General features: G+C 35.2%; 2 protein-coding genes across 3 annotated transcripts in view; one reads left to right on the forward strand and one right to left on the reverse strand.

The window, feature by feature from the left end:
• The window catches only part of Ubr3 (Ubr3 ubiquitin ligase), a 60328-nt gene that overhangs the window by 26682 nt on the left and 7109 nt on the right, over positions 1–26537 (forward strand). Inside the window, exons 9-28 of one of the 2 annotated variants that reach the window (XM_066390174.1) lie at positions 15542–15723; positions 15776–15915; positions 15970–16066; positions 16121–16330; positions 16386–16626; positions 16678–16858; positions 16929–17099; positions 17157–17303; positions 18371–18466; positions 19216–19352; positions 19409–19555; positions 19610–19804; positions 19866–20017; positions 20075–20279; positions 20389–20534; positions 20608–20773; positions 20832–21066; positions 21115–21330; positions 22325–22605; positions 23730–23935. In XM_066390174.1, the coding sequence (XP_066246271.1) occupies positions 15542–15723; positions 15776–15915; positions 15970–16066; positions 16121–16330; positions 16386–16626; positions 16678–16858; positions 16929–17099; positions 17157–17303; positions 18371–18466; positions 19216–19352; positions 19409–19555; positions 19610–19804; positions 19866–20017; positions 20075–20279; positions 20389–20534; positions 20608–20773; positions 20832–21066; positions 21115–21330; positions 22325–22605; positions 23730–23935 (3551 nt within the window). Of the gene's footprint in view, positions 1–15541; positions 15724–15775; positions 15916–15969; positions 16067–16120; positions 16331–16385; positions 16627–16677; positions 16859–16919; positions 17304–18370; positions 18467–19215; positions 19353–19408; positions 19556–19609; positions 19805–19865; positions 20018–20074; positions 20280–20388; positions 20535–20607; positions 20774–20831; positions 21067–21114; positions 21331–22324; positions 22606–23729; positions 23936–26537 lie in introns of both variants that reach the window. The other variant, XM_066390173.1, reaches the window with a different exon arrangement.
• Positions 202–14224, reverse strand: LOC136409048 (uncharacterized). The gene is made up of 22 exons (XM_066390334.1): positions 13927–14224; positions 12740–13041; positions 6805–6949; positions 6612–6749; positions 6059–6554; positions 5751–5989; positions 5551–5692; positions 5346–5499; positions 5151–5295; positions 4958–5063; positions 4506–4613; positions 4297–4361; positions 3936–4000; positions 3290–3532; positions 2914–3183; positions 2562–2709; positions 2374–2508; positions 2096–2319; positions 1818–2032; positions 1519–1760; positions 777–903; positions 202–716 (listed from the first exon to the last, which is right to left on the reverse strand). Exons 1-22 carry the CDS (start codon positions 14207–14209, stop codon positions 374–376), a joined length of 4335 nt encoding a protein of 1444 aa, XP_066246431.1. The 5' UTR covers positions 14210–14224; the 3' UTR covers positions 202–373.

Raw genomic sequence — 26537 nt, forward strand, 5'->3', positions numbered from 1 at the left:
GAGGTTGTCTTGAGATGGGAAATTGAAATTCTAATTAAACCGTAGACAACACTATCAACAACTTTTTCCATGCATTCAAAAGTTCATACATTTTTTGGTTTCTAAGTATATTCATAATTTGAAGAAACTGTTACATTTTCCAATTCGAATCTCTTATTTTATGTTCAGTTGCATGAAAGTCGATTCTGCTGATTCAAAACTAGTACTCGAGTCATCCCATAAGTGTGTTAATTGCAATACTATTTTTATGAGATGGTTCAAGTATCAGTTTCGATTCAGCCGAACAGATTTTTGTAAAACTGAATCTTAGTATGCTGTAGATTACAACAAAATTACAAAAACTTAATCTAACTAAGAACACTTATAAAACATTTTAATTTATTTCAACATTGTCTTCTATATACGGAACCACCCTGTGTCCCATCTGGGGCATCTTGCTCGACACATGCTTGGCAAAATTATAGGTTTTGATCCTGGGCGCGATAAAACCGCCGTAGCCCTCGTTACCCTTATAATAAATACCGACCCCCATAAGGGGCACTGCAGGCCTGTTTACCACCTCTTGGATATCGATGAACGGGATGGTCGTTTGGGCCACGTCTTTATTGAAATCCGTATGGGTGAATTCGACGTATTTCTTGGAAGCGCTAAGGTGCATCCTGGAGGGACTTGGAGTTTTAGTGGGAATGTCTGGCTTATTTATCTGACATTTGGTCCTAATGTTAGATAGAATATGTTTGAAATAGGTGAAGTCTCATGGAAACCTCTTTTTTTACCTTCCCTCACGACTGGTTTCGTAAATGTAGTGACCTTCCTTGTGGTTGATTTCTCCAGTATGCCAGTCGAAGGGACTCACGTGGATTTGGAGGTAAATTTTGCCGTTCCTGAATTGAAAACGCACACCTGTAATAATAACTTTTGCAAAAAATTGCAGGGTTGGTAGGTGTAAACTATCGTAATTTTGACCAGTCGTTTTAACCTGATTAAAGTGTGGAAAAGTATGGTTATTACCAGTGGTTGTATCACAACATACCACTTTAATTGTGGTGGTAGAATTACTTTGAAGCAATTAATGATCTCTTAAAAATAAAATCCAAAATCACCCTGTATTTGAATAGTTCAGAAAGTTCTTCCCAGGTGCAGAGAAAATCAAATAATTTTTCTGGATTTTAAAGAACAATTTTCAAATTCTCGATATACTTTTAAAATTTAGATTTGTATGGAAGAATTTCTCCTCGTTCTGAATACAAATTTTGAATTTCAAGGATAACAGAAATCTCCCCAGAATTTGCGAACAAATTTGAAATTGGCATATTCGAAAAAAAGTAAAAATTTTAGGTACAGTATTCTGAAAGAACCTAAACCCTAAAGGCAAATATATATATATATATATATTTATATTATTTTTTATAACGTGGATAATATGGTTTTCGATTGAATCACTTTGGACTAGTGTCCTAGTCAAAATGAAAAAGCGAGCATTCATATAATCCTATTTAATGTATATAAAAAAATTACCTGTAAGTACATGATTATCTTCATTCACTTGTATCTCATCCATGGCCATTGATCTCTCCATATAACTCATAGTGAAGAAGTCAATCTTTTCTTGGACCTCTCGATCTGTTATTTGATAATTGTCCAGTTTGACCCAATGCACTGTTTGCTCGTTTACGTACCCGTAAGGGAGCAGCTGTGCTTCTTGAATTTGAAGGTGCAGAATGCGATTGTGTTTGACTAGCCTCAGACCTGTGACTACTCTGTTGGTTTTAAAAGAATAACTTAAATTTGCAATGATAACATTTACAAGAACATGCCTGTTACTCTTTACATCAGCCATTACAGGCCTCAGATTGATGTATCTGTCCGAAGAAGGTCCCCGTTGATCGCAAAGACACATGCAATAGTGACAGCGGACGAACCACCTGGTCCAGCTGTCTACGGTTCTTTGGTTTGGACAGCTATTTACTTTCCCCATGGTTTTACCATTATGGTATTTCACATGGTCATACCTCCTATTTGATTTTAATACCTGTAGAAGCAATTTTTTGTTGTTTCGATTATGGTTAATGTTAGAGGAGTTATAACAACTTACAGAGGCGCATATCGTGCCGTAAGATTCTACGAAAAAGCAGCCTATAACGGTCCCGCTGCAACTTTCTAATTTTGAACAAAAATCACTTTTGTAGTCATAACAGCCATAGCTCTTGGTAAATTGGTAGGCGCCACAAGTCTTCTTACATGTTCTATCACTGTTAATATCCACCTCGTTTTGTATGACTCCCTGTAGAAGCCGAGTAAATTCATCGTAGGTTTTTCCTGTAAAATCATTACAACTATTGAGTGATTTGCAATATTATTGTATTCACTAACCAGGAACAAAGACCTTAGGATCGCATTTCCATATGTCTTGAGGCTGCTTCATGGCAAGAGCCAATCCATTAATGACATGGGTTGTCCTTTGCTCGTACTTTCGTCGAGCGGCAATAGACAAATTATTGTTATCGCCTTTAAAATAGGAAGCTATTTTATGAATAATTGCCTATAGTTTATAGGCTTACCTTTCTCCCATATCAAGTTTCCAAGGTAAGCGAACTGCTGCATCACGTAAGCCTTCAGGTCGGTTAGGGCAATGAGGTTGTACAGATTATAGAACATTTGTTGAGGAGATTGAGCTAGGTCTTTGCACCAGAAATTTTCAGTGGTGAACTACAAATTTATTGCTGATAATTATTGTGCTAAAAAATAAAAAGTTCTAGTATTTAAGAAAGAAAGCATAACCCTCAACATTATCTTTATGTGTAATCCCTCTATAAAATTAGAACATTTTTACTTGATAAATGATTTCTGGAATATTTGACCATTGCCATACTTTTAAAAAACTTTGTACACATTTAGTCCGTTAGTACTTACGCGATATATCTCTTGCTTTATGCTACCCTGATGATCATAAGCCAACTCGTACACTTGTTTCATAATTTTCTCTATACTAGTATTATTGTTCAATACATCATATGTTATATCCTCTATGGCCACCTTGTTTTGAGACCCTTGCAGTTGAAATTTTAGATATTCCTTGAATTTGTCATATTTAAGGTCTATGACCTTTAAGTCGGAGTAGAGGAACAGGAAGTCCGGAATTGTTCTTAAAGAAGACACCCCATAAAGAAGGTCCTGGGGCATCTAAAATTTAAGTTATTTTCTTGTTTGATGCTTAATAATGCATTTTTTTCTTGTTTCAGGTAAGCTAAACATTGGTACATAGCTGAAACGGGTAAGTGTTTACTACCTTCAATAATTCCTGGTTAAATCTGGAGAACTTCTTTGCCAAGTACATTTCTGCGTCTTCCTGTTTTTGGTTCAGTAGCCCGTTCTGGGACAGATTCCATAGTTCGTCTTCCAATTCTAGGAATTTCCATCGTAACTGGTCGATGAGTAGTCTTTGTTCGCAGGAAATAGCCCATAATGAGCTTAAAAGGAACAAAATTGGCCAAAGGATCTTCATTACTAAAGCTCTAGTGTTGGTTGGGAACTAACGATTTTGTTTTGTTGGTTGATAACCTCTCGCCTCGGTTATAGAGCTGATAAGGCATAGAATAGGTTTCAGTAAATTTCTCATATTGTTTCTTTTACGACTCGGTGTTTACTTTTCCTTGAGAGGAAATAGAATATGTTCTGTGTAGGTTAGTAGTTCGCAAAGAGAATACAAAACAAAATTACTCTGATCCTGATGTTAGTTAATGTAATTTTTGATAAAATTCTTTTTGACATCTTTAAAATTTTGAGCACTCCTTTATTTATCGCTTTTTTAAGTATATGTCCAATTTATCTTGTCTAAGTATTTAAAATTACTTGTTACATCCAGTAACGGTCAACAGCAATTTTGTTGTCATTATGATTGGTCAGCTGGAACACTGCTCGATAATCATATTTACACTGGAATTTTGCCATTTACAGACTTCGTTTTTTACTGGTGTAATCTCAAGCGAATGTCTCATAGCTAGGAAACAATGTTTTTCATTTGATAGCAATATAAATACATATGTGGTTTGCCCGGAGATTAATGTTTCACGAGATTATGTATGTTTTTTAATTTAATTACAGAATGAATTGGTGGAATGCATTTGAAAGGAAATCTATCTTCTGGTCTTTATGTGTAATTCTCACAAATTTAGTAGAGTAATATAAATAGATATCTCTACGCTTGTTTTTTTAAAAGTTGGGTCTGTCTTGGTTTTGAACTTCAAATGCTTTGAAAATTCAGTCCAGAAGAAGTTTAAAAGATTTCTAGGAAACGGAGAATATTTCTCTGTAGTTTTGAAATTTTCAAAAACCGAAACTGTCTACTCAGTATCACTAATCTAAATTGAGAAAATTAATTAAACCTCCCTAAATTCCAGAATCTCAAATCCCTTAAAAACTCTTATACAGAAGTATTTTGAAAAATCTGTAGGAATTGAAAAAAACTATGTGTGTGTGCGAGACTCCTAAAAATCGAAGCTCACTTTAGAGTGTGCAAGAAGTTTTTGGAACTGTCTTTCTTCTCTGATAGGTTCTTTTGACCCTTAAATAGGTTAGGATGATCTTCTTCGTGGAAAGGATGAACTATTTCACTGAACAGAAGGCACATTGTGTGAAAAGATTTGTACTTCATTTATTTCAATGTATTACGCATTTTTATTGCCTTAAAAACTTTTACAAAAGTAATTCTTTTTTCGTTTTTGTGCATTTATGCACAAATACAATTTATGCATTTATAATAATTAATGAACATCACAGTACAAATAACTTAACATTCTAATGCGTCTTAAGTTTAAAATTTTAACTGGTACAATAAAATGGTAACCAAAACTATCCCGAACTTACAGACAAATTTTAAGTCGTCGTTGGAAAAAAAATGTGAATTTTATTCATAGTTTAAAGACAAAAAACATATTTTGGAAAAAAGCCACTTAACTTTTTTTGACAACTTGATTTTGAAGGTTCCAACAACAAGGATATATTATTAACTAACTGATTGAACCTTCTTGCAATACAATGTTGTCCACACACGCGCGCACAATCTAATTACATTTAATAGTAAAAAATAAAAAAATTAGCACTTGATGAATACTTTTTTTCACGAACAATATGAAAGTAGCATCTTCAATGTATCTCCTCAGAAGGAAAAGCCGCCTTCAGGTATTTGCTTACATCAAAAGTAATTATTTTCGGGGCAATAAAACCCCCAAAGAATTGCCTTCCCTTATGGAAAATCCCCGCCCCGACCAAGGGAACTGACTCCAGGGATTCCACCTGAAAATCAATAGGATTGCAAAATTGGATTCTATTAAGAAATATTTTACCTTCTGAGCGTCCAAAAATGGTACTGTGGTTTGGGCAACATCCCTGTCTATGTCAGAATGGGTAAATTCAATAAACTGATCTGAGTGGGACGTTGGGATTGAAGGGCTAGTCGATCTTGTGGGGATGTCGGGGTGGGTTAAATGCAGTTTTTTCCTAGAAATGCATAAATTTAAGAAAAATAGAGTAAATAGACGGGCAAAATACCTAGGTTTATCAGCTGCCACATCAGTATTAGGATTGTCTTTCCATTTACTGTGCTCAGGCTTTAATCTCCCAGTATCAAAGTCGAACTTGGTGATGTAAATTTCAAAATTTAGGTGGGAGCCAATTTCCTTGAAACGCACCCCTATAAAATTGAGTTTATTCACAACTGCATAGTAATTTGAGTATTTTTACGATTTTACCTGTTAAAACATGCCCCTCGTCAGCCTCCAAGTCATCCAAATCTAGACGCCTCTTTTCCCAAGTGAGAGTATGATAATCCTGCCCATTAAATATCTTCCTGTCTGTGATCTTGTAGTTCTCAACATCTTTCCACGCGACTGTGCTCGCGTTAATGGTCATGCGGGGCAATAGCTCCCCTTCCTGGATCTGGAGATGGATCACACGGTTCTTTTTGATGAAACGTAGACCGGTAACAACCCTGGAAGTGCATCAGTTAGTATTTTTATTTTTCATTTTTCAATGTTCAATTTTAATATTATGCCAATACTTGTTGTTCTGGATATCCGAGATGGAAGCTCTCATGTTAAAGTACCGGTCAGAAAACCCTCCTTGTTCGTCACAAAGACAGAAACAGTAGGAGCAGTGCCAGAACAACCAACGCCACCAACTATCCACTTTTGTAACACCTCGGGCGCAGCCCTGTTTTCTGCCCAATACCCTCCCGTTTTCGTATTCCACGTATTCATATCGTCTGCCACTGAGAGGGTTCTGTTGACAAATAATGTCTTTGCTATAAATGTTGAAAGCTGTGATAGAAATACTTACAGCGTTACATATCCACATATCAGAATCAATGAATTTGCAACCAATAATCTTCCCACTGCACGTCCTTTGTTGCCTGCAGTAAAGGTTCTCGTAGCATCCGTGGCTCTTGGTGAAACTGTATTCTGCGCAATTTTCCCTGCAAGTGCCCTCGGAATTTAAATCCACTTCGTTTTGAATGTAGCCTTGCAGCAAGTTGGTGATTTCCTCATATGTTTCCCCTGATTGTAATATGCTATAAGTAATATCATAAAAAAAAAAATAATGAAAATTTTAACCTTGTACGTGTTTCTTGGGATCACACTTCCATAATTCCCTGGATACGTTCTCCATTGCGGTCTTAACTGTCAAAACACCGTTGTTGGTTCTTTCCTCGAATCTCTCCCTACTGTGCTGAGCTTCTTTGGTAAAATTTCCTTTAGTAACAGTATAGTGTCTTAATTCGACGATTTTTTGTGTGTTTAGTTTTACCTTTGCCATAGAGTCTAAGCAACATATAAGAGAATTGAATCATGGTGTAGCCTTTGAGTTCGGTAAGAGCTATCGCGTCGTACAAGCTATAAAGCACCTGTTGAGGACTTTGCTTGGCACTGCACATCATATCTCCCTCAACTTCCTATAAAAACGTCATTTAATACCAACATAACTCATTTTGTGACAATTGTGTGCAAAACTTTCTCTCTTTGACCAAAATTACCTTTCCGACATCTTGAAACAAATTTTTATCGATAACTTCCTTGATCCTATCCAAAGAGTATTCCACTCCATTTCTCGGATCATTCAGGACAGAGTCTGTGAAGTCCAGCCATGCCTGCTGAGGGGAGGGAATGCGCCCAGGGGCGGTTTGTTGTTTTTGGAACCTTCGAAATGACTCGTATAGAGCGAAAATGCCTCTGAGGTCTGCATATGCTAGTTGCAGGGACCACACTGAGTCCAGATTTTCCAAACCGTGAGTGAAGTCATGGTCAAAGTGCTTTAAGGGTATTCAAATTATTCTGATCTGAGCAGTAATTTTTGGTTCTACCTTTTTAATTACATGACCAAAATCTTCGAATTTCCTTATAAGAGTAATCTCTTGAGGTTCATTGGAGGTGGCAATGAGATTGCCATTGATAGTAGAGTCTCTCACAAAGTTCCACATTTCCTCTTCCAGTTTAAGGAATTCATACCGGAGCCGATCGACCAGAAGCAATTTTTCAGGATCTCTAGACTGGACATTGCTTAGACATAGAGTCAACAGGATATAGAAAGCAATTTTGAGCATTTTAGGGCCGGGGCATTATAGCATGGGAGTCCGATAGACAGGCGGTAACCTACATATTGATTGAAATTTAAAACAATACCAGCGACTTCTTGTTAAGCGAAATCATCAAAGACCCTTTTCCTAATCGCGTTTCTTTTGCCAACGAATATCTTAGTCATGTACGTTAATCCAAACAATAGTCATAATCTCCAACGTTGCCGTTTAATAATAAAATATAATTGGATTATTTCGTTGATTTTGTTTTAATGCCGAAATATTTAGACACAAAAATGTGAATAGGAAGCATTTTTTTATTATTAAAAACGATGAAAGTCATGGTGGTAGAATGTGTAGCCAAACACAAGTTAGAAAGAAAGTAGAAGATGACTTATATTAATTTATTAAATTATATAGTGACGTTAACTTAAATTTACTACAGAAGTTAGTAAATATAATGTGCAATTGTGTGTTTCCAAATTTCTGTTGGATTCGGCGACTTTCGGCAGTTTCCGGAATCATTGCCATTCATAGTTACTAACCGAGTGTCAGGGGCCTAGGCTATTTGCACAATACTTCGCAGAAGTAGTAATTTATAATTAGAATATTCTTACTATAATCCATTTTAAGGATTTTTTCAATATTCATTTTCGAAAATCTATACATCAACATGTTAATGTTTTAATGGCATTCTAGTTGATCTTAAAACCAATATAATTTTATAGATTTCAATTGAGCAATGTGAAACTATTAATTTTCTATAATTCTATAAATTTCTATAAATCTTTTCTATAATTGCTTTTAAACATTGCGTTTTGGTTTGCAAACGAATGTGCTTGTCGTATACGTTTAAATCTTCATAATGCAAGCAATAGTTTATTGCTGGCATCATCATTACCGTTTAATAATAAAATATTATATAATTGGGTTGTTCCGTTGGTTTTGTTCGTTGGCTAGAATTAGGTGTCGTATACCCGTAGATGTTGGTGGAATTTATTAGAGCTTCTATTTTGGTCTTTACTCCAAATCTGACTATTTCCAACTTAATGCCTATATGAACTTGACGGTAGTAGAATAAATTCAGCAACAATGGAACAAAATGTATATTTCTTTGTCATATAGATCAAGGCAAAGTCCAATGTACCCGAGGTGTCTTGTTAACATATCTTTGTCTCTGCATAATATAAAATAATTTCTGGTTAGCAACATTCATGCGTTAGTTGTTATTCAACGAAACGAGTTTTCTGCAAATAATAAATAGATCAGTCATATTCCCTTCAAGGTGTTTTATGGAAGTAATTTAGCAGTTATTGTACTGAGGTCAAGCATGATACAGATGTTTGTGTTAGTTTTAATCTTTGTCTCAACGCCCAATTAAAGCACGTGTCTCGTAAAACTCTCATTAGGTTTTAATGTATTAGCTTTGAAAGTGGCATACTGTCACGCTCCTGCAGCCATGTAAAATCCAAATCAGCGCTATTGTGTATGGCATGTCATCATCAAAAACGGAAAAAATTGAACAATAATAAATAATATATTTCAGGTAATAAGTGCTAATCGAATCTGCGTACCAGTTAGGCTAAAATATGTACTTTCTATTAGTCAAAGCGGCTGGCTCCTTTTATGTAACTTCTTTGGTTTAATAACTCAATAATTATTGACTTACACCCGTTTTTGATTTGTTAATCCTGTAAAAATATGTCACTCACATACAGCCACTTTCTACTTGATTTATCTCTTGTTGGCACCCGAATAATGGCAGAATCTAATCTTCCTAAGCAAACTTGCGACAAGGTTGGCTTTAAGATGTGTCTTCTCACTTCTACGAGCAACTGACTGACTTTAAAAGGTGCGCCAGCGGTACTGGTGGTACTCGATTAACTCAATTATCTGACCTCCGTATTGTATGTATCAGAAAGAGAGGGAGAATCACGAAATAAGGAAATGGCATGTGTGTGCGCGATGGTGAGACTCTACCAGGTGGTGGTAGCAAGCCTACACTTTGTCTAGGAGGGTTGATACCTGACTGCCTCATATGTCCATTGCTAGAACTTAATGGTATTGAAATTGATAATAATACATAATACATTTTTGTAAGCAGCGGACAAAAACGCTCAAAACATTAGGGTTCTACTAAAATCCCACCTTAATAGTGCAATTTGATGCACATTTTAAGCCTTTAGCATTCTTATAGAGGTAATACTATTTATATGTATATTCAGGGTATAACATAAGTAATAACTTTAATTTTAAAGGGGGATTCCTTGTCATATTTTATTAAAAAATGTTCATATAAACATGTGTCCTAACTTGAATCATTTTCCAGATGCAGGGCACCAAAGTTTTATTGAATAATCGATTTTTTATTAATTATTCAAAAATCTTTGCATCGATTTTGATAAAGATTTAAGAAGCCGACAAGTTTGTTTTTGTAAAATAATAAGAAATTTCTGTGATAAGTAAAAATAAAGGATGTCTAATAAAATTTGTTCTCATATAGGCTAAAGACTAAAAATGACTTTTGCCCGAATATACAGTGTGGAAGTTTTGGATGGAACAATCCAAATAACTACGATGCCGAACATATATGGCCAAAATCCTCGGATACGCCGATTTTTATTTTTTCTTGCGGTTTTTTTTTTATGGTAAATTCATGTATACAGGGTAGTCCAAAAATCAGGTACGACCATCAACTTTGTTTTTTCAAATGAAAACACCTATTTTTCATTTCATTTTTGAATTCTACGCAACATTCTAAGTATGTTTTACGTACCATGTCCTATACCTAAACGCAACCGGTCTCGAGAAATTTACGTGATTACGGTCGTATGTGATTTCTAGACTACCCTGTATATATGAATTTACTATTAAAAAAAATCGCAAGAGAAAATAAAAATCGACGTGTCCGAGGATTTTGGCCGCATATGTTCGGCATCTTAGTTATATGGACTGTTCCATCCAAAACTTCCACATTGTATGTATAGTACTATGAATATATATAGTACTGATTAAGTCAGTAAACGAGATAATCTAGATGCGATAGTATCTAGATGATTTCAGCGGATTTCAATTTATAGTGATGTGACGACGGACTGAGATATTTTGAACATAAACCAAATTAACCTGTACGTAGAAAATGAGGAAGAGCAGAGTTATACGATACCAAAACACAGTGTTGATTCCATTGAAAAGAGGTCTTGCATTCCAAAAAGAATATCTACTTAAAAGAAAAAACATTATAATAGAATGTTCGCGAATAAATTATGAACAAAATTCAGTTAGCAACAAAGTTATTCTGCCAATACAAAACTAAAAGGAACGATCCACAGAGTAGTGAAAAATCTTTTTAACCCCGGCCACCTAACCATGAAGCAATACTCTGCTTGTTGACTGGAGGTAAATAGAGGGTCATACTGCGTCACAGGGAATGAGTCATCTGCGGAATACAATTCTTATAGTCTATTCCTGCTGGTCATTTAAGTTATACATTTTGCTGGGATAACTTGCTTACTCGTTTTAGTGCACAACATCGTGCTTTAGTTGGTGTTGCAATATTATTTATAAGTTTATTAGATCTTATCGTTAGTAATGGACAATAACTATGGACATAGTATAGTACCTGTTATGCCAAGTGGAACTAATTATAAAACCGAAGGTGAGAAATGAGAAGAACGCCTGAACAAAATGATAATAAAACTTAAAATTATATACAAGATGGTGACTTGTTCTTAACACAATAGTTAAATTTTTAAAACAACAATAGTAACCTGTTAAATGAGGATAAATTTGTGTCATTTAGCGAGCTTTCGAATTGTTTCCAAAAAATGGCAGCGACGCGTTCGCGTTCTTTGTTTTCAAATTGGTATAGATATACGAGCATACTTCCAATATAAACTGCTCATAACCAATAGTTTATTTTGGTGACCTTAGAGTATCAAAAGGGGAAATGAGAACATTCATATTGACATTACTCATAATTTGCAAGTTCTATACATGTGAAAAATCAAGCCTACTTTCGAGATTTCACAGCGGTATTGAGAAGTTTGACACTTCATATTTGGACTCGGGCAAGAAAGCGACACCTCCTTCACCGTACCATGCATGCAATCACCATCCAGTGTTGCCAATATTTTCACGAGCCACCTCGACTTAGATGTAAGACTGATATAAAAATATTCCCTACACCGAACTAATTATTACTACGTAGTATTTTTTAAAAAGCAGAGACGCTTACAGAAACCATGATAAAGACAAAGAACAAAGCTAAAACGCCATACTCAAACGACATACTAGAGTGACAAGATAAACACACCTTAGAGTGACAATTTAATAAACGAATTCATAGAATTTCAGATCGAATTCGGTTTTACTTATTTATTAGATATAGATCATCTTTATCACAACAATGATCTTCACTGCCATTCTTTTCCTGCAATTAATATTTTCATTAATCTGCACTTCATATACAATTCGAATGTCTTTTCACAACTAAAACATCTGATTTACTGATAAGGTCTTGTTACATCCATAGATAATAAGAACCGGGACAAACTCGCTTCCTTTACATGAGTTATTGTTCAATATAGAACGAAGGTCAAAGTCATGCATTTTACTTTACAGCGCCGAGATGAATACTTTTCAAATTACGTCATGTGCATAGTTTTACAGATATTTTGAGTGTAACACACAAGTAACCATATAACACACAATGACGAATGCACATTGTTATTTTTTAACAATACATTTTAGTCTTGCACTAAAATCGATAATTTAAATTTGGGGAAATAATTTGTCAACTGATCACTTAAAATAAAAGTTTTGCACACATTAGGGGATGAATTAAAAACCCAAGAAGACAAACAGTTTTCCCTTTTCAGCTCAGTTGTACAGTCATGGTTAGAAAAAAAGTCGGTTCAGCTAAACCCAACTGGTACTTGAACCACCCCATAAGTGGTTCAATCACCAATTTGAAACTGGGCCTGAATGTTCCCCTTCCCAGAGACAAAAGTCTCCCAAATTCGAATATGAATATTTCATTTTCAATATTATTTATCAGTGTTAATCCGTTGAAGTCTGGCATTTGGACATCAGTCAAATGTGGATTACTATTATTTGGATTTTTGGAAATTAGTTCTAAATCTTACAATAACTTCTTTCCAAACTTACTTGCGTTGCATTGGCCAAAAGCTCAAACAGTCCCCCATGTGTGATGCCCTTCCGGTGGGGTACTATGAAGGCGTGGATTCGTTCCACCAAATTAACGATGGAACTGGGGTCATGCGATATGACAGTCTCAGAGAAGTCTTCTAAAGTCAGTCTTTCATAGTCTTTTTGCTCAGTGCTGTATTTCTGCATTCTTCGATAATTGATATCCATGCGAGTCATGTAATCGAGGAGGTCATTTAGGCGGAGCTCAAGACGTATCCTCTCAGGGAGGTTGTGGAGGATTGTGGTCATAGATTGAGTGCCTGATAACAAGTTATAACCAACTTTCTTATATTCATGGTCGTTGGTATAATACAGTTATATATATATTTTATTCAAAATGTGAATGTTTTGACAATTAAAAGCCAAACACATTTCTTTTGTTGGGCAACTTGCCTATTTAGTATTCAGATGAATTGTGAATACTTGCAAATCATTATGCGTTATTATTACTCATAAAAGTTCTAAGAAAGAAAAGTTTCATGACTTCATTGTCCTAATTCTGATGTGAATTAGTGGATTTTAAAGTGAATGGCCAAGACCTGCATTAATTAGCGCTGAGAGTCTTAAAAATCGAATAAAATAGTAAATTGCTTGTATAGCTCGGGATAGCCCCTGGATTTTCTCCGGGAAAAGGCAGACTAACTCTTCTCAAGATCAATTGTGTTACTAGATAAAAACTTTTGATGAAATAGTATGTATTTTAGCGATTCCGGGAAAAAAACAGTTATTTACAACGCATACGCCCATTACAACACACATATCGCAGAAAAATCTTGTATTTACTTTTATACACATTCACATTTTTTTCTTCCGTTTATTTCACAGATTACGTGTTTTATCAATAACATTTTATTAAATTTCAATTAATATTTATATCAATGTAATTGACTTTGGATCAAGGTGAATACACTTGAAGTATCATCATAGGCCTACTTTTCACAAAATATAAACATCCAGTCTGGAAGATCTAAACGGGCAGGTCATTAGCTTCTGGAAGCCTTGAAAAGCACTTCTAATAATTTCACTACAATATCACTTTCATTCACGCATTAATCGACGCCAAACAAGTAACAGTTATTGCTGGAGATATAATAGAACTGGTTGATTACAAATTACAACCAGTTTTTAACTACAACAACTCTTACCTATGGTATCGACTCTCGCAGCCAAATCCTCCAGCTTGGAGTTGATCCTCTCGATCTTCCCGAACAATTTATTCTCAGTCTTATGAAGAATAGGAATGGGAACCTCGGAGAAGTCGATGTTTTGATCCACCAAGTCCCACGTCTTCACTAAAGCGACGGTAACGTCTTTGGCAACTTTAATAATATCCAGCACCCCTGAAACGGTGATTAAGGCGGTAGTGTTGCTGATGTGAAAAGTGGCTAAGATTAGAGCGAATGCGAAGAACAACCGCGGCAGGGCCATGTTGTTCTGCTATGTTTCACATGGAATTTTGATTGATTTTGATTAGAGCGATATCGCAGCCATGCAAATGTTCAAAAGTGAAGCACGGTCGCAGAACTAACGGAGACAGGCTGTCGACAAAATCTAGTGAGAACCAACGGTTTCGTCTGCGAACGATCGAGTACGAAGTACCACCGAGCGAAATGTAACGAACAGCTGAACAAAGTAAGAACGAAACGCTTAATTGAAGAGGTAGTACCGGGCGCCACTGGGATAGGTACTGGTTTACTGTTATCAAGTTTTATTACACATATGTACATATATACAGAGTGATTGTCGTTTGTAGAATATTTCTGTCAAAGGCCATGACCCTGAATTTTATTTCATATTCTGTCTATTTTCACTGCAGAATATGTATAAGTGAATCCACGTATACCGGGTCGAACATTTAACTGGAACCCATATTACAAAAGCCAATCATTGTTAAATAGTGAGAAATTACTTAGAGATTTTAGTGCGCTTCTATTCGAGAGGAAAAATCTAATATAAAATAATATCAATATCATGATTTTCACCATCATTATGCATAAATTTTATTTAACAGACACAAAATACATTCTCCAAAATTGGTAAAATTAATAACTGGGACAAGCCATACAGGGACGTTTTTGAATCATAAGGAGTAATTTAATAATTATGAAAATCATATCTATCAAATTACACTGGCTATGTCAGCGACTTTTCCAGCTTGTGACAGTTATGAAATTCCTCCTAAAGCCTGGAAAGACCCTCGTAAATTTAACATCCATAAAAAAAAACCATTTTTATCACAATAATGTAGTTTGACATCCACAAATGTTTTACATTATGTATTCGTATATACGAGGGTCGGATTTAGCAGAAACTGAGCTTAAGCCATGATTGAATAGCTCTGCCTAAATCTAATATTTAAGTATTTATTTCGGAAACTAATTTCGCACTCTATATCTTATTACTCATATCAAGAAACCAATTATGTTATTTATTTTTCAAATAATAAGATCAACATTGTGTTATTTTGAGTCTTCTTATGGCAGCAGGTACCCCATTCATCTTCATATATTTACAATTTCATGCTGAGATCTACTCCAAGAATCTCATGATTCATTTCCTGTTCTACTGCTCACTCATATTCAATGCATCGGAGATATTCAATTTATTTTCTTTTTCGCAGCATTTTTTATGAGTCAGCTTTTCATGTCCAAGAAGTGTTATTAGTACGTCAATATTTACTTCCATAATTACTAAAAAAATGTCAAGAGAATATCAGTTGTTGTTGAACTTGACAAGCACCATACGTATCTGTGTTTTCAGGTAGCGTTCTATGAAATACTCAACGGTCTTTGGGTCCGGAACGGTCTGCAAATCAAAGGCCAAGCAATGACGTACATTCAGTGCAATTTTTGTAACTCCATGGTAGACGCTGATCTTTATCTGCTTCAAATATGCTGCACTCGAGTGAATACTGAGCGCTTTCTTAGTATGGTGATCGATCAGTAAGTATAAATTAAAACCCAAAGCTATAAATATCAGTTTGAAAATGTGCAGGTTCCATGTCAAAGAATTCATGAGCTTGGTGCCCTTCAGAACCCATCAAAACCCTTTTTTCGAGGGCGAGAACGACACTCCTATGTTAGAGAGCTGCCTAACATTTCTGGCTACTTTAATTAGCGTTAGAACCAACTTAGGTGGTACACAACCCAATGCTACTCCTTTTCATATAATAAGGCCCTTTGATATAGGTCTTCCTGATACTGTTCTGAACAGGCTGGAAATGGTAACGCTGCTCTGCATGGGAGATAAGACGCATTCACAGTTGATGGAATTGATGCCTGAGAGGTATTCTTTAATTTGCGTGTGTTGGTAAATCTCTTTAATAATTTGAATAAATAGGTGTGGTACTCAAAGTAGGGATTTTGAGTCTTTGTTGGCCGAATGCGCAGACTATAGAGCTCCAGCTTTAGAAGCCAGTGGCAACATGCAACAGGGCATGTACGTACCCAAAGCGAGTGTTTGGGAGAACCATTATGATCCCATTCATGTTTTACTGAGAGCGGTGCATAGGAGAGATTTTCAAAACTCTATTGATAGATACACCGAATAGTGAGCTGCTGACTTAGTTTTGACGTTGGTCTTGACGCTATCACGTAATGTTCAGTTGCAGGCAAACTAATAAACTGAAGCCTGGGGTAAATCCCTGGCCGCCCTTCAGGACCCCCGCGAAAGTAGGAGATAACTACATAGATCCCCGTCATATTTTGACTTGGAACGTCTTTCATGCCATGGCTTTTGTTATTCTTTATAAAGCAGTAAAAGGGCTGGTGTCCGAGCATGTCATGGCTTTAATTGTGTTCCTCTTGGAACAGTCCATTAACATTACCAATAATTTTAAGGGAACTGTAAGTATATCTGAGTACAATGTTGCATTTTCTAAAGTTTTACTTCCTTAGTATTCAAAATTGTGCTTGACTCAACAGAATAAGCCCCATCAAGTAATTGATGGGGACTTAGGCAACTGGTTCCAGACAGGATATGTGTTCGATAACTTCAAAACCGTGATTCCCAAAGTGATTTTCCCTACTACAGTGCCTGACATTGCCCCCACACCCATCATTTATAGTTCGGCTGAAAGTGAGTATTTGGATTTTTTGAATTCATATGGTTGCAGATTGTGGATGGTTTCTAAAAACAGGTGATATAGGGGAAGACGAGGCGACTTCTTCCGATTCCGACGACGTGGTCATGTCCTCAGCAGAAGCAGCAGATAAACCCTTAATGTTGGAAGCGAAAAATGATGAAAGAATCGATCAGGATGAAGATTCTGAGGGGGGAAATTTGAATATGGCTTTGATGCTGTATGCGACTGGTACAAGTTTATCGTTTTCTGGGTTATTCATTCTTAATAATTACTTGATGCATTTTCTTTTAGATCATGATCGAAGCATACCTGAGTCTCCAGTTGAAATTGTATCTCCTGCATTGGCCCTATTACCTTCGCCAGAATCCGCAATTGAAGCTATGGAGGTTGACGATCGCACTGTGGCCATTCCAGGAGATAGAACTTTGGCTAGGCAATGTAAGTAGGGTAACAGACATTCTCTCCATGTCTCTTCTTTTTTTTTGACGGCTAATCCGTGTCTGGGATTTTGATTGAAGTCGTGAGTATAATATTTATTATGAAGTCAAAAAGTCGAAAAATTGCTTGGACGTTTGATTGTCTATTGTACAACGGTACTGTCAAAAGTTGCAAATACTGCTCTCAAATCTCATTATAATTTATATGGACTTAGCGACAGAAGAGGGAAGATTATTATTTGATTAACTTCGACTCCCAGTTTTGATTAAACGGTGAAGAAAATATTCCTACTATCTGTTTAATTTACTCATACCAGGGAACGTTAAATTTAAGTATTTTAGAATTGAGACGGCTTCTTTTGACTCAACAATATGATTCTTACCTCAGGTCTTGTGCAGTACTATTGCAGTGTTGCCCGATGTCGGAGAAATATTTCTCTACATTGGTACTGTAATTTAATTTTCGTGTTTCTACTATAGCATTGAGGTTATGTATAAAGGTCATGTATAAATTCAATCGACAATTTAATTATTTCAATAAAAACTTTCCAAATAATCAGAACTTAGCAAAAAATTGCCTTCTTAATTCATTGTTTCTGGTGACTTTAGTCCGTGTAGGGGCACTATAATCGGTCACTTTTATATGAATAATTATTGTATTATTATATGTTTATTATTACATTGTGTCATTTTTGATTATCTAATATTAGTAATACTGATACATAATTATCAATTATAACTCTAGAAAAAATACCACCAGTAGATTCTCACAATGTAAAAGGTTAGCTATATTTCAAATTTAAGTTAAATATCTTATAAATTGTAAAAGTTATAAAGAAAAAATTCAAAATGTTTTAGAACTGTATCTCGAAATGATGCGTTTGCGAAATTATGTTTACGGGAATTTTTTATATACATATTAATTTTAAAAGTTCTGTTCTCTGTTAAAGTTATGCTAGAAAAAAAAACGGAAATACCCTCTATGTTATTTAAGGAAGAAGAAACTATAACTTCATAACTCTTCCCTGTTCCAACAACACATCTCTATAAAAATGAATTTTCCTTTAGCTCCCGATTCTCCGGCACCACCCGCACTACCTTCGCCTGCTTCCACCAATTTTCCCGCATTGATGGCCGGCAACGAAATGGTTAAAAAATTGCCCAGTAAGTATCTTAAACCTTTGGAAGAGGTTTCTTGAATGGTACTTACTCTCGGAATAATCGAATCCATAATATAATGGAAAAGATTTGAGGCGACAAGAAGGTGTGTGAAGCGGCTGTCCTTTAATTTTTAGTTGCCCTGTCTTTGATCAATATAAAAACGTGAGAATATGACATGGCATTATTCATCGTCGTCTTACAGCAAAGTAAATGAGTAACATACAAAATCCGCTGGTAACTTTGAAAGTGAAGCGTTTTACATAATACTTACTTATGAAAGTATAATTCAACGCAAAATTACTAGAAATTGTATAGCCAGTACGTATGGTACCAATTTTCATTATTAGGAAATTATATTATCGATTAGAAAATATTTTATTGGCCTTCAACTTTTTATGGTTACCAGGCGAAGATAATATGACCTTTAAGACTATGAAACACACAAGGAGATTATATCGTTCGCAAAAAGTTTACTTGCTTTCTTCTTGTGTGTACCTTATATTTCATGAAACATAAACCTGAACAAAAATAACGTAGTAAAAGAAATATTATATTTATTAATTTTACACAACGAACGTTTTGGGTACTCTCATAGTAATGGTTAATGTCGAAGACTCGATATTATCTTACTTTTTTAAATGTACATATGGATTTTTTTGTCCTACTGACAGAGTTATAGTCCCACGTTGTATTTAGTACACCCTGCAGGTTTTCATATCTTTATTTTTAATTTATTATGTTTTTATTTTTAGGTTCCTTAAGCAGATTAATTTCTCGCCAATCCAACTTAAAGCAGCTTCAAAGCACCAGAAACGAAAAGTTCGCGTTACCCTCAACTTCGTATACTTACAGGAGAAGGGCCGGCTACAAGGCTCGAAAATCTCCCGGTGTAAGCTGTTGTTGACATTTATATCCCCTCATAAATAATAGTTTGTTTTTTTTCAGAAATATCCTGAGGATCAACCATCTGTCGAAATCAATGAAAGCATAGTTTCCCTGCTTTTAAATCTTCACTCGCAGCTCTCTGGAATTCCCGACAGTTTTGATCCTGATGATGATGAGGTGGATTATTTTGTAGCCGGTGATGATAAGGTTGGATATTAAACCATGAAAACTCTACTTCGTACTGTCAATGAGCTTATTTAGGTGCCTTGCGGCGACGGACCTTTCTACGTAGGTAAATTATTGAAGAAAATCGCAATGTCCGACACAGGTTGCTACAATTACATCCAGAGCGCCAGGAATCTGTTATGGCCTTCAGTGGAAGAGAATGAGAAAGCTAAGAAAATGCGCGAGAACAAGGAGAGGGAGGAGAGACGACGCAGGGCAAAAGAAAGACAGGTAATATTATTTAAACTCGTAAAAAAAATAATTTGTGGAAATGTTTCTGTATTTCATGCAGGAGAAATTAATGGCAGAGTTTGCGAAAAAACAAAACGACTTTTGGAAAAGAGAGCAGGAACGAATGGAAACGGACGAGAATCCAGAAAACATGGATCACGCCGAGTTCCCGATTAGTAAGCAGGAATACGACTGTGTGATATGTAATATAAGGTAGGAATTAATTTTATCGTCGAGATTTGACAATCCAATGCACTTTTGAATTTTTAGCTCACCTAGTACAGAAGATAAACCCATGGGTCTAGTAGTTTTAATTCAAGCGACAAGCGTGATAGGTCATAGAAGGCGGTATGGAGAACCCGAAAGGGCTACTTTGCCCACTTGTGATGAGGAACGAGATCTGCTTCGGAAAGACGATACTTTGTCTGCCGAATTTGATAAACGGGTCGAAGAGTTAGACAGGCATTTCGATCCGGTGAGCAATTACTTAAGATGTATTTGTTGATTTAATTTCATAAATTTCATATTAGCAAGATAAATCTAATATCATTGAATAAGACATCATGGATTTTCCCTTTTTTTAGCAATCTTGGTTTCTCTCTGTAAACACTGGCTGGGACGGAGGCGTTCACGTGCAGACCTGCGGTCATCACCTGCATTTAGACTGTTTAAATTCTTATTTAACTTCTTTACGATCGCAGCAGCGGCAACAAACTTTGTCGCCTGAAAAGTAAGATATTTATTTACTCTCCTATTAAAACAGCATTTTCCTCTACTGTGTGTTAAAACAATTTTGGTTATAGGGGTGAATATCTATGCCCGCTATGTAGACAATTAGCAAATTCTGTATTACCACTGTCGCCCCAATACGGCGATAAATCTCAGATGGTTAGGGCTCGACCCAATGAGAGTATGTCACAAATGCTTGAAGAAATTAGTGGATTTTTAAAAGATAATGATCAAAAGCCTGTAAGTTCCTGCATAATGCGCTCTAATTTATCTTTCTTTGCTTTTTTTTTTGTTATAGAGTTCTTCGTGTATGGCGGAAGCTATAGGAAAAGTCATGGGCGATATGAGTAACAGCACGCAAATAAAGCCCCTGTTCAAGCCGAAAAATGAACCAATTCCTCAAAGTTTGTTTTTGTTTGTTACCTCGATAGCTCGAACGAATTTGGAGGTGGAGCTGGTGCAGCGAGGTGGATCGTTGGTGATCTCGCCCAGCGATCCTCCTAATCCTTTACTCCCAAAAAGAGATTGTATAGGTAATTGTATTGTAAGTGTAAAAATGTTGGACTAATTCCCGCCATTAGTTCCTCTACTTCACGTTCTGGCGGTCCACGCCCGCGTTGCAAGGAGTATAGCGCGATGGCCAGCCTGGATGACTTTCCAGCAGCTCTGCGGCCTTCCGTCCAAAGATCCCATTACCTCTCTAGCGCCGATAGAACGAGAAGTACCTGTATTACTTAAGGACCCCGTAGCTTTATTGCTCCAATTCGTCCTGTTATTGCCTTTACATTTAGATCAAAGTAATTTAAAACAAAATTCTCAAACAATAACTTACAATACATTTTTATGTATGATCTCACCTATAAGTGGGTTAAATACCGACGTTTCCATCTAATTTTCGATGGTTTTTTAAGCTTAAAATTAATATACTACTGTCCAGGTAGCTCTCAAGCACTGTTTCGATCGATTATGGCAAAGCTAATTAATGTATTATGGGATGCGAAAGCTATTGTGTATAACTAGAAAATTTGAAAAATTGAAATTTGGAAAATGTTGTACAGAACATCCGGGAATAACACGCACATACCGGGTAGTGCCAAAGTGCATCACTCTATATGCACAGCAAAAAAATCTTTGTACAAGCAAATAATACTTCAAAAAATAAAATCTTTTTTCTTAGTTTTTTTTTTTGTCGAAAATATCAATGCTAATGGACTAATTGTATTAAAACATAAAGATTTATTAATGTTTGAAGAAAAAATGTTTTCAGGTATGCTAAGGGCATGCATATCGACAGGTCCTTGAATATGTTTAAAGAAAAAACTGGTACGCCACCGATTTTTCAGAAAATAATGTTTTAATAATTTTAACTTTACTTTTGAAGGAAAAAGCTTTTTTGAGTTATTTCGCACGATGTACCGTTTTCGAATAAAAAATAATAACTTAGAATTTACATATATTTTTACCTCTTCACGTTTCACTCTGATTCTTGTCATAAAAGATTGCAGTTTGGAAAAGAAATGGCTAGAGCATAATACGATCATTGTAGATGCTCCTAAGTTCAAATTTCTAGTTATACTTTTCGCATAATCGCACGATGCAGTACCTGCTAGAACTGCATGTATTGTCTGTATAACACATACTTTTAGTGTTAAACATTAAAATTCCGTTCATAATTTCGGTATTTTAATAACTTCATGGTTGATTCCTTTGATATCGGTCTTAACCTGCAATACTGAGATCATAAAATTAATAAAGTATACAAATGTTCTTTACACCAAGTACTTTTTGCAGCCTATTTTACATCAACGGTTCAAATGGTGTTTAACCTGCTTTACTATCAAGTGGTAGCCCAAGTGTCATGCGGATTGACCAGCGCGGAACGGTCCAAGGCCACTAAAGACGCCTCCAATGAAACTGTGACAAATCTCTGTGACGCTTTAGGTTTAGTAAACGAGTGTCTCGGTCACACGGACCTCTATATGGACGACGATGACGATGATGAAAGCGAAAGTGAGCCCTCGTCTGAGGAGGAATCGAAGCGCAAATTAAATATTGTCGCTTTGGAGCAGCAGGTAAATACTTTAATGGTTGCAACTAATTAAATTTAATATTAATTTACGCAAATAAGGAGAAACATATCCTCAGATTCGTTTCAGTTTTTCAAGGTTTGAGTTTGGTGACAAAGATTTTTATATTTTTCTTGAAGCTTCAACTTCCACAATTACAAGACTCATTTACAAACAAAAATATTTATACTAATACTTTAATTGAACGAGAAAAAATACAGAGAAAACTTCATAGTGAGAAGTGAATTCAAAGAAAGGAGAATTTAATTGAAGACGCATTCGAGAGTTGAATAATTTAGGAAAAGAGAAATATTAGAGTGGTAAAAAAAATCAACTAAATGAAAGCATCAAATATGTGACAGGGAAACTGAAATAAAAAATTTGCTTTTGAGGAGGGCGGTAAAGGGCAAAAGTTAACTAAACGGCAACATTTCAAAAAGTGAAAAATATTGACTGAGAAAGAATCAGAGAAAATAAAAGAGAAACATTGAATGTGAGAAGTCAGTCCAAAAAAAGAGAAGGGCATAATTCATAGATTTAATATTAAAACACAAATCTTCTTCAAAGTAGACAGAAAGAAATGGGTGAGGATTAACTATTAAACAAACTAAACTTATTGGAAGAGAATATTTAAAAAAGAAAAAAATATTTACGTAGAAAAATTCAGACGGAAAAAGATAAAGAATATTGTAGAGAAAATGAAGAAAAAGACCCAAATCCTAATTTTGGAGTACATTAATTCTTGATTTCTGATTTATTGTCATTAAAAATATATAGTAACAGAAAACAGATTTTCTTGGAAACTTCAAAAATCATTCGTTAATGGATCCAAGTTTTGTTATTCTTCATATTGTCGTTCGGGTATTGTGACAATTCGGAAATCTAGGATGTTTGACCGTAGCAGAATACATTCGCTTCTCTCACTCTTCATTTCAAATGTTCGGCAATTGTACAAATCAAGCTACAAGATAGTCGAAAGAAGATTCCACTATGAAAAAAAATGTATTGATAAAATTGCTAATGATAACTTTTTTTGTAATACTTATTCTATATTAAAATATATGAATACATTTCTTTTTTTTTTTCTAGAAAAATTGCCGCCATAATTTCTTTAACTATATTCATTTTAGGTGCAAAAACTGTGTCTGCCATTTTTGAGGATAGCGTCTCTACTAAAGTTCCACATTTACCAGCAACCTCTTCCCGAGGTCCGAAATGCCCAAAGCGAATTCGTCCGCTTAGTGTACTATTTAGAATTAGTTACCGAATCCATGGATTGGGACCGCTTCAATGCTAGTGTAGCTTTAAATTGGCCTCAAGGCACAGGAGTGCATAGGTAAGGAAAATTCTAGTGTAAACATTTTGTAAAATGGAGCGGAAAAATACCTGTTTTTAATGGTGCCTCATGCTTTCTGTATGTGCTACAGAGTTGAAGCAGACGGACGATATATATAGACGACTTTATGAATTAAAAATTACCGCTAGTGATTTTGTCAGAATATGAATTTTCAGTGTATGGCAATTATTATCATATGTATAGCAAAAATTGAAGTAAGTATTTTTTACGAATGTTATTTTCTGATAGAAGCAGTGTTGGCCGACTAGTATAGAGAAATATTGAATTTTCATTGGAAGGAAGCAGAAATAAAACGTTTAATAAAACGTTTGAATAAAAATGTATTATCTTCATTAGGGTTAAGACAAATCACAAGATGGGGAATTTCTGTTTCGTAGAACAATAATTCGATTTGTTCTAATTGAATAAGCTATAACTACATAACCGCTCTGTTGTCGGTTTGATTGATTTCTGTAATCGTACCGTTATGGTTATTTTTCGCTGTCATGATTTCTACGACGTTAACAATCTTAAAGTTACTAGACACTTTAAATTTATGATTATTTTTGAGTTTTTATTAAAATTCTTAGACTTCAACGAAAAAAATAATATTAACATACATGTTTTATAAAGCTATCGGCGCATTTATATTTTCTTCCAACTTTACTTAAACTTAGATTCGTGAAAAAAAAGCTGAGTTTTTTTCAGCTTTTCAATTTAACTTATAATTACCATTTTATTTTGAGGCTGACCTCTCAGGTTGAAATGTAGACTTCATCTTCCATATTCGTAAGTTGTCTTCTTATGTTGTAGGCAGCCGCTGCAGCTGCTCTCCTTCTTGGCACCACAAGTTCAGATAATGATTCAGAGAATGTTTGGTATAAGCTTCGATGATCACTGGCGTGCACTGAATCTTTAAGATCATGTCGCTCCGAAGGAGATCTGATGCGCTCCGGAGAGGTTGCATCATTTTTAGCTTCCAACTTCGGAGCTTCCTGTTCCACAGCGTCCAGACTCGTAGACTCGCGGCTGGTACCTTGCAAATTTATCACTTTCTGATCCGTTGGCTTCAGAGCCGTAGCCTCCAAATCGATAGTATCAAGATCGATGCCTTCCAGATTCATGCGTTCTAGATTGATGCTTTCCAAATTAATGACATCCAGGTCCATAATATTATTATTTATATTGCTAAGTTCCGAATTGATAAGTTCAGGATTGGCAGGTTTCAAATTAATAGGATTTAGTAGTTGTATCATCATTGCTTGTTCCGCAGCGGCTGCATTTGCCTTTATTGCTTTCATTTTCAAAGTTCTTATCTGGTTATCTGAAGTAAAAAATGTATTATACCAATGATTAATCCCTTCAAAGTTGCTTTGCATTCTGCGAGATTGATTTATTCCTAAATACGGCGATTCGAATACATCCAGTTCATCAAATAGCCAAAGGTGTGGGTACTGATCATTGTTGATGGACTGCATTATGTATATATGACATTATAACACTATCGAGAAGTTGAGCACGTCGCACTGTCAAATATGTACAAAACTGAACCGTCCTTAGTCTAAGGACGTTCTAACAAGAATTAATGTCTTACGTCAGAAGGGCCTACTCGATTCTCGTCTAATTCGTACCCCTGTCGACAACGCATGCGTCTGTCGTAATACTGTTCACGGGCATTCTGTCTCCTCACTGTAAAGTGATTCAAAAGGAAGTACCTAGTTTTTTTTATACATCACGAATCAGCGAAAAAATGGCATTTCATAACAATAAGTGTCAGCCATGATTTTTACTAATATAATATCATTCCTTTCTGAAGAAATTTTAAAAAATAGACGGAAATTTGAACTTTATTAAGCTTCGGCCTGTATACATAGAACAACAGCACTCATTATTGTTTCTGTTTCTATTGCTTTCATTTTACAACTAGTTGTGAAATGTAATTGATTAATCACTACTTTCGATTATGTAAATTGTTATTTTAATTAGGTATATATTCAGCTTATTCAAAAAGAGTTGCATTATCTTCTTCAGTTTGCAAAATACTAGTAAATTTGATACCTATTTTAGTTTTTTCTTTCTTAAAAACAAAACGACGAACGAGAAACCCTCAATTTTCAACGCCATTTAAGTTATAAAAACGTTTTATTCGTTTATTTGTACTTACACTTATGTGGGAGCAATAAGTTAGTTTTCTCACTTATTTTTATGGAATTCTCAGTCGAAAATTGCTTAGGTTTTAAGATTATTTTCAGTTCTTTTCTTTAGAATTAATTACTAATATTTATCATTTCATTATCAAAACATTTGCTTGAAGATTTTTACCAATCTGGTGATTGTAAATTGTTGGTTAAATTGATTAGACATAATTTAGTTTAAATGATAAATGCCAGGTGACAGTGGTTTTTCACAGCAAAGGTAGGAGTTTTTTTCTATATATATTTTTATCCGTTTATTATCTCTTAATAATGTTCAAAACATTTAAAAAAAACAGATTTAAAAATTGTAGAAAGCAAAGTGATTTTGTTAATATACAATTTTTAATCTACTATGTTTAAAATTCTTTAATAAAACAGTTTAAAACTTTAGATCGTGAGTAAAACGA

Source organism: Euwallacea similis, chromosome 5 (genome assembly GCF_039881205.1).
Source record: "Euwallacea similis isolate ESF13 chromosome 5, ESF131.1, whole genome shotgun sequence".
Taxonomy (NCBI): Eukaryota; Metazoa; Arthropoda; class Insecta; order Coleoptera; family Curculionidae; genus Euwallacea; species Euwallacea similis.

Bases quoted from the DNA above. Each gene is read 5' to 3' on its own strand.
- LOC136409048 (XM_066390334.1), bottom strand. From the start codon at position 14,209: ATGGCCCTGCCGCGGTTGTTCTTCGCATTCGCTCTAATCTTAGCCACT. The intron at 6,555-6,611 runs GTTAAAATTTTC...TATTACAATCAG, and splicing joins TCCCAAGAAACACGTACAAG to GGGAAACATATGAGGAAATC. The intron at 3,533-3,935 runs GTAAATATGATT...CAAAATCGTTAG, and splicing joins GTAAATGGCAAAATTCCAGT to TTCCCAACCAACACTAGAGC.